At 40.3% G+C, this 15,216-nt stretch overlaps 1 protein-coding gene across 3 annotated transcripts in view; it reads right to left on the minus strand.

Moving 5' to 3' along the window:
• Positions 1–1,096: 1,096 nt before the first annotated feature.
• ELP2 (elongator acetyltransferase complex subunit 2) overlaps positions 1,097–15,216 on the minus strand; it is a 42,919-nt gene continuing 28,799 nt past the window's right edge. For all 3 annotated transcript variants that reach the window (XM_046671388.1, XM_046671389.1, XM_046671390.1), the window contains 5 exons: positions 9,132–9,324; positions 7,557–7,678; positions 5,885–6,018; positions 5,228–5,341; positions 1,097–1,663 (listed from right to left, as the gene is read on the minus strand). In XM_046671388.1, the coding sequence (XP_046527344.1) occupies positions 1,507–1,663; positions 5,228–5,341; positions 5,885–6,018; positions 7,557–7,678; positions 9,132–9,324 (720 nt within the window). In that variant the 3' untranslated portion in view covers positions 1,097–1,506. The remainder of the gene's footprint in view (positions 1,664–5,227; positions 5,342–5,884; positions 6,019–7,556; positions 7,679–9,131; positions 9,325–15,216) is intronic.

Raw genomic sequence — 15,216 nt, forward strand, 5'->3', positions numbered from 1 at the left:
GTAAAATATCTCAATCATTTTTTTATATTGATTATATGTTGAAATGGTACTTTTTTGGATATATTGGGTTGAAACAAATGTATCACTAAAATAAATTTCACCTGTTTCTTTTTACTTTTATTATGTGGTGTTTTTTTTTTCAGATTTTATTTTTCCTTTTTCTCCCCAAAGCCCCCAGGTACATAGCTGTGTATTTTTAGTTGTGGATCCTTCCAGCTGTGGCATATGGGACGCCACCCCAGCATGGCCTGACGAGCGGTGCCATGTCCGTGCCCAGGATTCGAACCAGCAAAACGCTGGGCTGCCAAAGCAGAGCGCGCAAACTCAACCACTTGGCCACCGGGCTGGCCCCTATTATGCAGTTTTCTAAAATTTCTTAGAAAATTTTGAATTACATGTGTAGCTCACATAATATTTCTACTGGACTAGAAAAAACGGATAGTGCTGGCCTAGAAACTTCCATTTAGAAAAAATCCCATTTAAATCCTTTGGAAGGAAAATGTTGTGTTAGATAATAGCAAAAACTCCAAGAAAATCCTCTTCTTTCAGCACACTTATGATGTACAGTATTCATTTAATTGCCAATTTGCCAGATGACTCCATGTTCCAACAGGGTCAGGGCAAGCCTCCACTCCCACAGCAGTCTTCATAGTGTCTCTCACACCCTCTCTATAACCTCTCTCCACCCAACTCCCAAGCTTCCAGTCCTCATGGCCTGCCTCCCACACCTCAACTGGCCCACCCAACACTCTGTTTCTAGCACCCTCTTCTTCCCTCTGCTCTCCCTACTCATTCTCCCTGGGGGACATCCTTTACTCTCACGACTCATTTATGTGTCTTCACATAATTTCAGATGATTCAGAACTCTCATTTTTCAGCCCCTACATCTGAAGTAGAATGTCAGAGATTCTACTTTAAGTCCAACCCAAAGAGAAGAATGGACTTTTAAAGAATAAAGGAAAGGACAGCCTGTGGCTCAAACAATCACCTGCCAAATTCCTAGGATGGTTGGTGTGTACTGGGATGGAGGGGTCAGGACCACACTTTGTGTGGTCTGTTTATTTACAAAAACTGTGAAGATAAAAACTGAGTAATCTGGGTTTTATTTCTTTTTATTTTCCATGTCTTCTCTTTAAAAAGGATAATAAATAATGAAATGTCCCAAAAGAGGGGCATATGAAAAGAGAAGGCCCAAAATAACACAAAATTAGGCAAATTTGGTCATAAGGAAAGAACAGAGGTTCTTAATCTGGGGCACATGGATTCAGGTCTGAATCCCTGAATCTCTGAACATATGGGTGATGTTCTGAGGGTGTGTGCATACACAACAATTTTGAGAAAAGGGTCTATAGCTTTCATCAGATTTTAAAGGATCTGTGACAAGTACTATTGCTGTGACACTTAAAAATGAAACTTGGTTAAATTATGAGGTGAAGAAAGGTTGTCTTTTTAGATGATAAATATTTTAAGACACCAACGATTATATGCTTGCAGTCATTAAGTCCATTACAGTGCACATCTGTTAACTTTGTATATCTTCACAGTGTGATCTTCACCACAACTTGCAAAGTGTAACCATTCAATGTCTTCCGCTTCATTCTGTTCAGTTTTTCCATTACTGTTCTTCCAACATAATTTTTTGATAGCAAGTGTGTGACTTTGGCTAAAACAAAGAGAGAGAAATCATGAAATGAATGTATACTATGACTAAAAATATTTTACCGGGTGCTCAACTACATGTTAATTTAATCAGCATTGTCATGTGCCATGTAATGATGCTTTGGTTAACAACAGACCACATATACAATGTTGGTCCCATAAGATTCATACCATACAGCCTAGGTATGGAGTAGGCTATACCATCTAGATGTGTGTAATTACTGTGATGGAGGAAGAAATTTCCTTCACTCTTCTAGGTTCTTCTGGCTAGTCTAAGAATAAATTGACGTGAGACAGATTAACAGGAGAAAAACAAAAGTTTAACAACATGCATCTGTGGGAGAAACCCAGGAAAAACTAGTATCTCACCAAAATGGCCAAAGCCTTCACCTTAAATACCATCCTCAGCTAAAGACAAAAGAAGATGATGGGGGTGGGAGAGTCTGGAACTTCAAAGGGAAGGAAGGCAGTTCACACGTAGGTGCAACACTTGGAGAACAAGCATTTGTTTGTCCATACAGAAACAGAAGAACACAAAGGGGAGACCAACAAACAGGCTTTTCCAGGTTCCTCCCTGTCTAGCACCTAGTTCATGTTATGCTAAGGTGACAGCTCACTTCCTGAGCCAGGTTTTTTTAATCTGAATTCTTTTAGGTAGTTAAGGGGGAGATAAGAAAAACCTTAAGTCTTTTGTTTCTTAAAAATAACTTGCCTAAAATAATTCTCATGTTAAAGAGACACATTTTGGGGTGGCAGATTTTGTTCCACTTCAGTGCACTCTATGATGTTTGTACAATGACAAAATCGCCTAATGACACATTTCTTGGAACTTATCCCCATCGTTAAGTGATGCGTGCCTGCATGCTCAGAAACTATTAATTTATTAACCTAAATAGAAGTCAAACATAAAAATCAAAAGGTACAGGTTTCTAAATGCCCTTACTAGTATTTAAGAATTTTATTTTAACCTAGAAAAAATCTTTATTTATTTAACACTGTCAGACTAAATTATCTTACTTACTGACCAAGGACAGCACCAAAAAGAGCAAGAAATAGTGAATTTCTGTCAAATTCTGTTTTAATGATCAGTGGAATTCATGAAATGGCTATTAAAATCAGTCTTTGAGATAACATTACTAATTGTGTTTCTTTTTAAGAATTCCAACTTTGCAACATATTCTAGAATATTTTATTCTTTTGAAAATATCTCTGTGACACAGATGGACTCTTACTCACATTTTTACTGCTGGGTAAGGAAAGACAAGTGAAAGATTTAATAAACTGCCCAGTGAAAGAACTCGGGTCTCCAATGTGACCTCTAACTGCATGACCCTGAGCAAAAGGCTCATATTAATGCCCTCCCTCTCCCCCATGGCAGAGCTAGAATGCTACCAAACAGATTATTAATCAATCTCTATGAAAATATCCTATATAAATTTAACCTGCCAATTAGACCTCCTAACTAAAAATGAATAAAGTAAAAAACTTAAATAGGTTTTAAGGCAGTAAACACTGAAAACAATACCAGAGCACACAAATTATACTTTCAGGTGCTGAGAGTCCCTGTCGCCAGATGCACTCTCAGGAGCGAAGGGCAGGAATGAAATATAACCCTGAAGTAATGAAACACATCTGAAAGAGCAGCACACCAGAACCTATGGAGCCAAATCACCGTGAGTCCCTGCAAGTGGCCACTCTGGGACGTGAACACATTTCAAAGATGCTGCTGTGCCTCGATGTTTCCTGAAATCCTTCTAAAGGAAATGCTTCCACTTTATGCAGACTATGACTTGAGTACTGTCAACGATAGCTCCCCTTCCTCTGAAAATGAATTCCATTATTGAAAGCAGTCAGGAGTCATTTGGAGATGAGTTTTATAAATAAAATGAATGCCAGGCTTAAAAAAAAAGCGACCAAATGAGTCAAAGTATAAATGGTGTTGTAATTGGTTTTCTTGCATAACTAGCAAGTTAGTTCTGAACACAACTGCTAAAGATAAATTTAAAAAATATTTCAAGTAACAACAACATCACTGGAATCTCATTTTTATTGATCAATATTAAAGTTCTCTCATTTTATTAAAAGAATGATTTGAAATAGTGCTATCACTGAAACAAGCATATATATATAGTATATTGCTTCCCAAGGGAGTTACTTTGAGGGACAGTACTTATTTGTCTATATAAGCTTTGAGATGGTATGTTTCCTTTTTTTGGTAATGTCCTTTAAATCTACCAATTAACAGGTCACATTAAGAAGATATGGAGTTTGGGGAGCCAGCCTTAAAGGCTTATAGTACCTTTGTATCTCATTACTAGAAAAAACTTTCATTTGAAAGGTACTTGAAATTTGGTAAGTGGAATATTACAGTAACAATCCAAATAATATGCGTTAAGTCAGGAATTAGTTCCTGCAAATCCAAAGTCATCATAATGACTAAAAAAAGCCTTAAAATGAAAAACTCAAACTGTGTACATGTCTCCTGCCCATGCTTTCTAAGGGGCTTCCTGCAAGTGTCCCACATTTGGGCCACGGAAGCGGTCTGTACCAGGCAGAGGCAGAGCAGGCTCTGTGGGCTTGAGAAGGGAGGGGAGCCCAGGAAGAGAGAAAATTTCAAATGCCTAGAATACGGAATTTCATCAGAGTACTTCACTCTTTAGTAAGTCAACAGTATGAACTATTTCAACTGCTAAATGCAGCATCAGAGAGGTAGGAGAGAAGTCATGAGGGCAGCAGTAACAAAGGTAGATCTTGTTTTAACAAATACCGTTATAATGAGCACTGACATGCTTTGCTGACAAGGAGACAAGCTCCCCTGGATGAAATACCTTGGACAATACATGTGCTCACAAGTCTCTCTCCCTCAAGCCAATCATTCTCATCATGATAATGTCTGGAATTGTATTTGAAATTCTATTTTGAACAGTATGGATAGATGAAGGTTGAAGAATTCTAAGAAAATCTGACAGAATGATTTTAGTGACTTTTTGAAAATTTAGCCATTTTTAAAGAATAACATGGGTTAAAAATTAGATTACAAAATGATCCCTACTGTCTGGGTGGGCGGGGTGAGGAGGAGATTGTAATGGCAGGTGCTCTAAGCCAGCTCCGGTGGCAGACGTTCGTGCTCAGGGCCTAAGGCCCAGGGAGTGCTTACTGTGCTCGAAAGCAGCTGTGTGGCTTGAGGGGCCTTCAACTGTTTGCTCCATTACAGGATAGGGGCTGAAATGTTCAAACACGAGATGCAACTACCAAAACACATTTTATAATATTCCAAAAGATTAAGAATCTACTGTAGTCATTATGAAAATCACTTTCATCTCAAATCTGTTGTCTGTAAAGACAGTATTATGCAAACAAGCAATCAGGTCAAGCAAACTTTTAAAAACTAAGTTCAATATAGTAACGAACATCAATGTCAAGAGACTACCACAGAACACAGAGGTACTTAGTGGCAAGCACTATAGAGATGTGTGTCCCTCTCCATGCAAATGTGGCATAAAATTTGCAGCTAAAGACTCTGTGCTTTCTATCTAATGTGATGGAAGCAAAAATAGGAAGAAAATACCTTTGACTTGTTTCTACGCAGTGAGTCCAGTCATTGATTTCTGGAACTTGGTCAGTCTTTCTCCAGGTGTATAAACAAATCTTTCCACATTCTAATCCTACCGCAACAACGTATCTGTTTTTAAGAGAGGAGGGAAAGCAGTGATTAATTTAGCACGGATTTCTGTTATCTCCATCATCACTCTAAAGTAGTTCCTCAGTGTTCCCAACTGTCCCTGGCTTACAAAGGACTCTGCTTAAAAGTGCCAGCCCAGGACACGGGGCACTGCTCTCCTGTGCCCTCAAGGAGTCTCCTCTCTCCATCGAGGATACACACAGATTTACCTCTGTCCTCTGCTGACAAAGCCCACAAGCCAGTGTTTCCCTGGCTGCCTGTAGGGGCCCTCATTCTACTGAAGACACTAGTTACAGAGAAAGTACCACAGTCCTGAATTTGGTGAAATAAGAACCTTTGAGCCACACTCCCAATCTCTATCTCACCACTCTGAATATCACCAAGTTCTATCAGTTTAAAAATTATGAGAAACATACACATTATGAAAAAATAGTAACTCAGAAGCTAAGAGAATCCATGAATGAAAGTATAAGAGGGCTACATCTTAAGAAATTAAGTGGTCTTCTTAAAGAAAACATGAAGCAAAGCCCCACAGAAACTGACCGTTGGGAAAGGTTAAGCACTGGGCAGATGCTGACAGCTGTCACAGCTCCACCCACGTCCAGGACAGAGGAGCAGGGGCCGATGCTGTGCTCCATGGAGTCATCGCTGGAGTCACACTCACCCCAGACAACCACCTAACACAGAGAGATCAAACCCTGTAAAGCTTTCTCCTTGCAAGGGTTCTAGCAACACATTAGAATCTCAATGGTACAGATAATGCTCTGGCATTTTCAAAGATGCATCATTTACATTTGTGTTCCAGGACTTCAGAACATTTCAAGCATCACAGAGAAGTCATGGTGTAGTAGACACACGTCTCTGAGACCTTAACTACCTAAGAGCGTTGGTCCCAAAAAGGACTGTCCCTGCCCAGAGATCAGGGGGCACCTAGCATGCTCTTTACACTCAGGAAACCAGTTCTGATGGAGATTCTATCAATCATGTCCTCACTGAGGAGCTCATGTACCTCCTCAAATTACCACAAAGTGAATGGGGACCATCAAGTCCCTGGCTCTACCTCTACACCACCCACTGCTCAGGGAATCAGCTCAGCTGTTGGGAGGACCTAACCTTGATGATACCCCACATAAGACTGAGGCTTTCCTGGAAGTTCATGCCTCAAGGGGGTATGATTGGTCACAAAGAAATGGAGAGGGCAGTGAAGTAGGTAACAGTTACAAAAGGCAGGACGAAAGCATGATTCCAAGAAAAAGGCTCTGTCCAAGCAAGCAGATTGTGTTTCTGAGAATGTGCAGTGGATGATGCTTTGTCTGTTTCAGCCTGACGTATCCCTGAGAGCTGCAGGTGGACCATCCACTACTGGGCATGACTGTGGAGGGCAGAAGCAGTCCTGTTTCCTCAGCAGCTAGCAGAGCATAAGCAAACAAATGCCAGGAAGAAATGAACAGGCAAGTGAACAGAAGTGATGGTTCGAGGGAAGGGGTTTTCGGGGTTGACGTTTCAGTGTTTCACTGAGTGACAACATGCCGGAACTAGCTTTCCGCTTTGGTAATTTGCAGCGTGACCACGACTGAGAGGGCAGGAAGAAGAAAGGAAACACTCAACTGCCTCCCTACCTCTGGACACAGGAACTGCAGAAAAAGGGAAGGACATTTTAAAGAGTATGAACACAGAGGAAAGACCAGAAGCCAGGGGAGCATTTCCCAGAGAACAGAGCAAGTGTCACGGTCAAGAATCTACTGCTAGTTAACTTGTTTTGATTTTTTTCAAAGCTTGGGACACACACATAACATTGCTTCCTCTATTGATTAAAAAAGCAATAATCATTCATTTCAGAAAAAAATTTTAATTCATAAAAGTATGATGAATCAAAGTAGAAACTGTTTTCCCCTTATGCTCCTCCATTCCCTCCTACTCTCCTGGTCTGTTACACTTGATCCGCTTCATTTACCACTTTTCTCCCACTGGGGCCATCTGATGAAGGTCGTATCTGAAAGGTCTTCTTTTCATAATTAATATTTCAGAGAAATGTATGTATAGAATTTAACAAGTAAGAAAAGCCTTTTTTATGTATGCATATGAAAAACACAGAAGGGAAGACACAAACTGATTTTAAAAGCTGTATCAGAAAGTCAGGATTATATGTTTTCTATCCAAACATATCTGTAATATTATTTTACATTTGAAAAAAATATTAAATTTAAAAAATTACCTTTTTGTCCCGACTCCCAGTGAAGAAATACTTGCCATCAGGACTCCAATCACAAGACCAAATGATTCGACTGTGCACAGCAGTGACTTTGTTGGTGAAGGCAAAGAGACTGAAAACTGCGTCTGAAAGAAGCACAGATGCACTACTCACAAAGCAGAGAAAGCTGTTTTCACCTGTTAGAAAGTGCCCCATACAACATGTAATTCAGTAATCAACTTATGTATGCTGACTTCTGCAACAGACCAAGGCCAGACAGCTGACAAGGCTATGGGTATGCAGTTATTTTTCTAGTAGGGAATGCTCTCCAGTGACTGATGACAAACATCTTCCAGACACTTAACTAAAGGTTGAATTTACGCCTATGGAAGAAGCTTGAAGCAATTTAACCTTATTCAGGAAGTAGCCAGATTTGCATATTAAGCTATGGGAAAAAAGTACCTTTAATGTACCTTTAAATAACATTAAAAGAAAAAACTTTTAAAAATTTTTTCCTTTATAGGATTTAAATGTTAGGTAACTTCTAGCCCTTATATGGACTAAACTTAAAACATAACTGCTTATGATGAGAGAAGAGGAATGTATCTATTAATCCATAATCAATAAAGATACAACAAATTAATGGACATACTATTAGTATCACTTTAACTTTTCAAAAAGTAAGTTGCATGTTAGGAAATCTCTAGTTGTAAAAGAAATCAGTCTGTTCTAACACACAGCGCTCAGTATGTCATAGTCCCTGGTACTCTCTAAAATGCAACAACCTAAGGAGCTAGAAATATCACAAGATCAAATTGCATGCAGGTTATATCAACTGAAAAATTAAAACAGGATTAAACAACACAAAGATACTTTTAACACTCTCTAGATTTTACCCATTCAAAGAAACTGGGGCAATAGGAATAGGCCATTGCTGCAACAACACAAAGCTTTTGTTCCTTTTCTTTTTTTTTTTTCCTGATTTCTCTCCCCAAATCCCCTCAGTACATAGGTGTATATCTCAGTTGTGGGTCCTTCTAGTTGTGGCATGTGGGATGCCACCTCAACATGGCCTAACGAGCAGTGCCATGTCTGTGCCCAGGATCCTAACTGGCGAAACCCTGGGCTGCCAAAGCGGAGCATGTGAATTTAAGCACTTGGCCACTGGGCCAGCCCTCCTTTCCCAATTTCAAAGCGACAAGTGGGTAAGAAAGACAATGGTCCTTTTAAGTTTCATGATTTAATTGTATATTCATTATTCCTGTCTCATAAAATTCTAGCTTAGAATATGCCAACCATTTGGTTTTATGGTGGCATTCTGTAACGATATGAAAAATCTAAATTTTCCATATACAGATTTTTATGTTTCTTTAACTGAGATGTCTGAACACATGCCATCCTGACTACATAATCACAAGGAGGTCACCCCAAAGACCACTTCCATTTAAATCTTACAGGGAAGGTCGAGTCTTCCTCAGTTATCACAGAACTTTGAAAGACTTCACAACCACAAGATCTGCCATTGAGCAACAGCTGCTCAATGCAGATAAAACAGACACTACTGTTTCACTAATAATTCCCAATCAGAAGTTGTTTTACCTAACTCAGGTGAGACCGTGTCCTGCCTTTTCCACAGTGACCAGGTTCGATCTCTGGAAACAGCTAGTAAGAACCTGTCGTTAGGAGAGAAGGCCATCTGCGTGACAGTCAAACTGTGGAAAACTAAATTCTGCACCTGTTTCCAAGATGTAGTGTTCCAAAGAATGATAGCTGCATGCTCTTTCTTAGCTGCCTGTAGGACAGAGATGAAACAATGAAGCAATTTAAGTAGAAATACACTGAAAAGAAAACATTTTTCAAAATAATATGTTGTTTGTATAGGTATATTTTATGTATCTGGTAAATGCAAAAAAAAAAAACATTCCGAGGTGATACACACTACAACCAGCTGTAATCTCTGGGAAGAGGAAGACTGGGATTAGAAAAGATGAAGCATCAGAAACTGACACTGTAATCATAATGTTTTAATATTTTACAAGAAGAATACATTTGTGTATTAATTGTGTAATTAATAGTTTAGAGATTTTCACTTCCAGTCAATCTGGAGTAACAGAAATCAGATTCACTCTCTTGTGTGAAAAAAAACAAAAGAACAGACAAAATACATGAAATGATGGCACTCCAAAATATTAGGTATCTGGCAACAAACAACACTGATCCTTGAGAGAGAAAATAAATCACAGAGCAGAAAAAAAAGAAAAAGATAAAAACAAAAGAAAATCATTGAACTCTATGATAACTTGAAGTGGATAAATATAGGTGTAACTAGAGTCCCCAAAAGGATCAAAAGAAAAAATACTCAAAAAGAGAACAGCTGAAAAAATTTTCACATTTGATGAAAACAATAAATCCATAGATTCAAGAAGTTCAATAAAACCCAAGCACAAGAAACATGAATAAAACTGTACCAGCAATAATCAAATTGTTTAAAACCAGTGATAAATATAAAATTGCAGTTGGAGGAAAAAGACCCATTACTGAGGAAGAAAGAAAAATTACAGCAGACTTCTCATCCACAACAATGCAAGTCAAATGAAACAGAGCACATCTTTAATGTACTGAAAGGAAAACCAATGAGTCTTTACCCACTATAAACAGTGTTCAAAAATGAAAGAGAAACAGGTTTTTTTCAGACAGGCAAAAGCTGACAAACTTCATGGCCAGCAGAACTGAATTACAAGAAATGTTAAAGAATATCCTTTAAGCAGAAGAAAAATGATATCTGATAGAAATTTTTTTTAATTATTTAAATCTTTTAAAAAGATAACTGATGGCTTAAAGCAAAAATAATCATATATTGTGGGACCTCTATGAAGAAGTAAAATACATAACAATATCACAAAGGAGGGAGAAATGAATGTATACTACTATAAAGAAATAATGCAGTATTATATGAAGGTAGATGGTGGTAACTGAAAGATGTATACTATAAAATGTAAAGCAATTAATAAAACAACACAGAGTTATATCTACTAACCAAACAGAAGAAATAAAACGGAATCATAAAAAGTAATCAAGTAATACAAAAGAAATAAAATGGAACAAAGAACAGACAGATCAAACAGAAAACAAATAGCAAAATGACAAATTTAAATCCAACTATATCAATTACTACATTAAATGCAAATGGTATAATAAATGCCTCTATTAAATGAAAGATTAACAGGATGACTCAACTACAGTTGTGCCCCGTTATCTACAGGGGACACGTTCCAAGACCCCCAGTGGATGCCTGATATTGCAGATAATTCTGAACCTTATATATACTATGCGTTTTCCTAAACATATATACCTATAATAAATTTTAACTTATAAATTAGGCACAGTAAAAGATTAATACCAATAACTTCTCTTTAATATATCCAAATTGCCAGCATCAGTACCCTTGCACTTTGGGGCCCTCATGAAGTAAAATAAGGGGTACCTGAACACAAGCACTGCAATACCGTGACAGTACCCATCTCAGTTATCAGATCAACTAAGTGACTAACGGGTGGGTAGTATATACAGCATGGATACTGCGAACAGAGATGATTCACGGCCAGGTGTAATGGAGCAGGACTGCGCAAGATTTCATCACGCTACACAGAACATGCAATTTAAAACTTATGAACTGTTTATTTTTGGAATTTTCCATTTAATATTTCAGACTGCGGTTGACCGCAGGTAACTAAAACTGCAGAAAGCAAAACTGTAGCTAAGAGGAGACTACTGTACATGCTGCCTCCAAGAAACCACTTGAAATGAAAGAAAACTCAAAAGCAAAATGATGGAAAAAGATATATAATTCACGCACTACTCAAAAGAAAGCTGGAGTGGCTATCATAACATCAGACAAAGCAGATCTCAGAGCACAAATTATTACCAAAAATAAAAAGGGTCATTTGATAATGATAAACTAGTCGATTAATCAAGAGGACACAATAATCATAAATGTTTATGGATCTAACAACAGAGCTTCAAAATACATAAAGTAAAAACTGATTGAACTGCAATGATTAACAGACAAATCCAAAACTATAGACAGAGATTTCAAAATGCCACTCTTAAGAGGCGGGACCAAGATGGCGGAGTGAGTAGTCTTCTTTGTCTCTCCCCCTTCGAATCTACAACTAATTGGACATTCACAGGTTAACAAAGGATATCCAGATAGCTTCTCAAGATGCCTGAGAGACCCGTGCTGCTATACATCAGAAGGCGGACGGACTTCCCCCCTGGAGGAGGTGGAAATAGGTGAAAACTCTCCGATCCCTGACCCCCGGACAGCCTAGTACCTGCAAGAGGCTCTCTTCCAGCGGACTCCCCCATAGCATCGCCACGCACCAAGGGCAGGAGTATGCACTCACCAGCGGAGCGATGGTGGAAACAGGTGACTACAGCCCTACCTAAGCCCCCCACAATTACACCTAAGTCCAGGCGGAAACTCCAGGGTCCCGCACCCGCCGGCAGGGAAAGCCTCTGCTTACCATTAGCAGAGAGGCGCCGCGCAGCATTCAGAACACCGGGAAGCTCCCAAAGAGCGGATTCCCCGGCAGGGCACCAGCCCGCCAGCCGCTGCCGGGCCCACGGACTCTGGCTGTGCATGGGATGGTACAAGAGGTGCCCAGAGTTCCTGTGGATGTGCTTGGGGGCTGGGTGGAGCTCCAGCGTCTGGCTCCGCGGCCCAGGGGGAAAATCCAGGGTCCTGCACCCGCCAGCAGGGAAAGCCTCTGCTCGCCATTAGCAGGGAGGCCCCACACAGCATTCAGAACACCAGGAAGCTCCCAGGGAGTGGATTCCCTGGCAGGGCACCAGCCCACCAGCTGCTGCCGGGCCCACGGACTTCGGCTGTGCACGGGACAGTGCAAGAGGCACCCAGAGTTCCCGTGGATGTGCTTGGGGGCTGGGTGGAGCTCCAGCGTCTGGCTCCGTGGCCCAGGGGGAAACTCCAGGGTCCCGCACCCGCTGGCAGGGAAGGCCTCTGCTTGCCATTAGCAGAGAGGCGCTGCCCAGCATTCAGAACACTGGGAAGCTCCCAAAAAGTGGAATCCCCAGCAGGGAACCAGCCCACCAGCCGCTGCCAGGCCCACGGACTCTGGCTGTGCATGGGACGGTGCAAGAGGAGCCCAGAGTTCCCGTGGGCGTGCTTGGGGGCTGGGTGGAGCGCCAGCACCCAGCTCCGCAGCCCAGGGGGAAACTCCAGGGTCCCACACCGCCGGCAAGGAAAGCCTCTGCTCGCCATTAGCAGAGAGGCCCTGCCCAGCATTCAGAACACCGGGAAGCTCCCAAAGAGCAGAATTCCCCGCAAGGCAGCAACCCGCCAGCCGCCGCCGGGCCCACGGACTCTGGCCATGTCCCAGAGGGGGCAAGGGGCTCCCAGAGATTCCGTGGGAGTTGTTTGGGGCTGGGTGGAGCTCCAGTGGAACAGCTACGTGGCCCAGGGGGGAACTCCAGGTTCCCACAGCAGCCTCAGCAAAGGCCTCTGCACAGTACTAGTGCAGAGGTCCCGACCGGCAATCACAAGGCTGGAAGATCCTGGGGCAAAAGCAGCACAGCTAGGCGAGCTAACGACAGACTGCAGAAGATACCCATAGCTCTGCTGGGACCTACAGTGGACAAGTGCGATCTTGTCGGCTCTGACAGTGACAGAGCTGCGATTATAGGTGATCCTGCTCCTGGCTGCTGGGAAAGCCCATAACACTGCTGCAGACCCCAAGGAGGGAGCGTGTCTAAGTGGTCTGCAACAGTAGGCACCAGCAGCCTGACAACCCCTTGCAATTGCCACCACAACCAATGAGGGACCCCACAGGACCACTGTGACTACGAGGAGGGGCCCAGATCCAGTCAGTAACAGCTGACAGGGTTCCTGGTTGGTGCAGTCTAAACAGCTGCTCCCCCCCCACACCAGTTGCAACAAGTGGAAGCAGTGACTAAACTCTATCTCTATGCGGAGGCACAAATCCATGCCATAAAGCAGTATGAAAAAATATATTAAGTCTCCACAACAGAAGGAAAATGCTAAGTACCCAGAAAACAATCCCAAAGACAATGAAATCTATAACCTAAATGACAATGATTTCAAAACAGCCATTATTAAAAAACTCAACGAGTTAAAAGAGAATTCAGATGGACAAATCAACGAGTTTAGGAGCTACGTCACAAAAGAGCTTGATACTATAAATAAGAACCAATTAGAAATACTGGAGATGAAGAACACAATGGAGGAGATTAAGAAAAAATCTGGACTCTCTGAACAGTAGGGTCGATAATATGGAAGACAGAATTAGCAATTTGGAGGATAGGAATATAGAAATGCTGCAGACAGAGGAGGAGAGACAACTAAGACTAAAAAGAAATGAAGAAACTCTCCGAGAATTATCCAACTCAATTAGGAGATGAAACATAACGATTATAGGTATCCCAGAAGGAGAAGAGAAGGAGAAGGGGACAGAAGGTCTGTTCAAAGAAATAATAGCAAAATGCCACTCTCAATAAAACCAAAAGGATAAAGATGGCTTGAACAATACTATCAACCAATCTGATGTAAGTCATATTTTCAGAACACTCCACCCAACAGAAACAAAATCCACATTCTTTTCAAGTGAACATGGAAATTTACCACAATTAAATGTCAAAGGATTCAAGTTATCCTATGTTCTCTGATCACAACAAAAATAAATTAGAAATCAGTAACAGACAGATATATTGAAAGCACAGAGTATATGGAGACTAAATAATAATACCTTTCAAAATAACCTCTAGGTTAAAAATAAAATCAAACAGAAATTAGAAAGTATTTTTAACTGAATGAAAATGAAAACACAACATATCAAAATTTGTGGAATGCCTCAAACAATACTTGGAGAAAAATTTATAGCACTAAACACCTATATTAAAAAGAAAGATCTGAAATCAATGGCCTCAGCTTTAACCTATTAAACTAGAAACAGAAGAAGAAACGAAATCTAAGTAAGTAGAAGAAAGGAAGTAAAAACAGCAAAAATCAATGAAATAGAAAGAAGAAAAACAGAGGAAAATCAATAAAAACCAAAAACTGGTTCTTTGAAAAATATCAGTAGAATCATTAATTTCCTGATCAACTCCCAGAACATTCCACCGACCAAAAAAAAGGAAAAAAAAGTGTGAGAGAACACACAAATTGCCAATAGCAAGAATAAGAAAGGTGATATCACTAGAGATTCTTCTATTCTAGTATTTTCAGATATTAAAAGGATCATAAGGAAATATTATGAATAACTTTATGCCAATAAATTTGACAATTCAGACAAAAGGGACAAAGTTCTGAAATACACAAACTACCATAGCATACTCAAGAAAAATTGGATAACCTAAATAGCCCATATTTATTAAAGAAATTACATTTGTAGTTAAAAACGTTCCCACAAAGAAAACTCCAGGATCAGTTGACTTCACTACAAAACATTTAAAAGAGAAAAAATACCAATTCTACATAAAACTCTTCCAGAAAATTGCAAAGGAGGGAATATTTCTATGAGGCCAGCATTACTCTGAAACCAAAACCAGATGAAGCCCACTATAAAGAAAGAAAACTACACAGCAACATTCCTCATGTACTATACATAAAAGTTTTCAACAAAATTTAGCAAATTGAATCTAACAATAC

Source organism: Equus quagga, chromosome 9 (genome assembly GCF_021613505.1).
Source record: "Equus quagga isolate Etosha38 chromosome 9, UCLA_HA_Equagga_1.0, whole genome shotgun sequence".
NCBI lineage: Eukaryota > Metazoa > Chordata > Mammalia > Perissodactyla > Equidae > Equus > Equus quagga.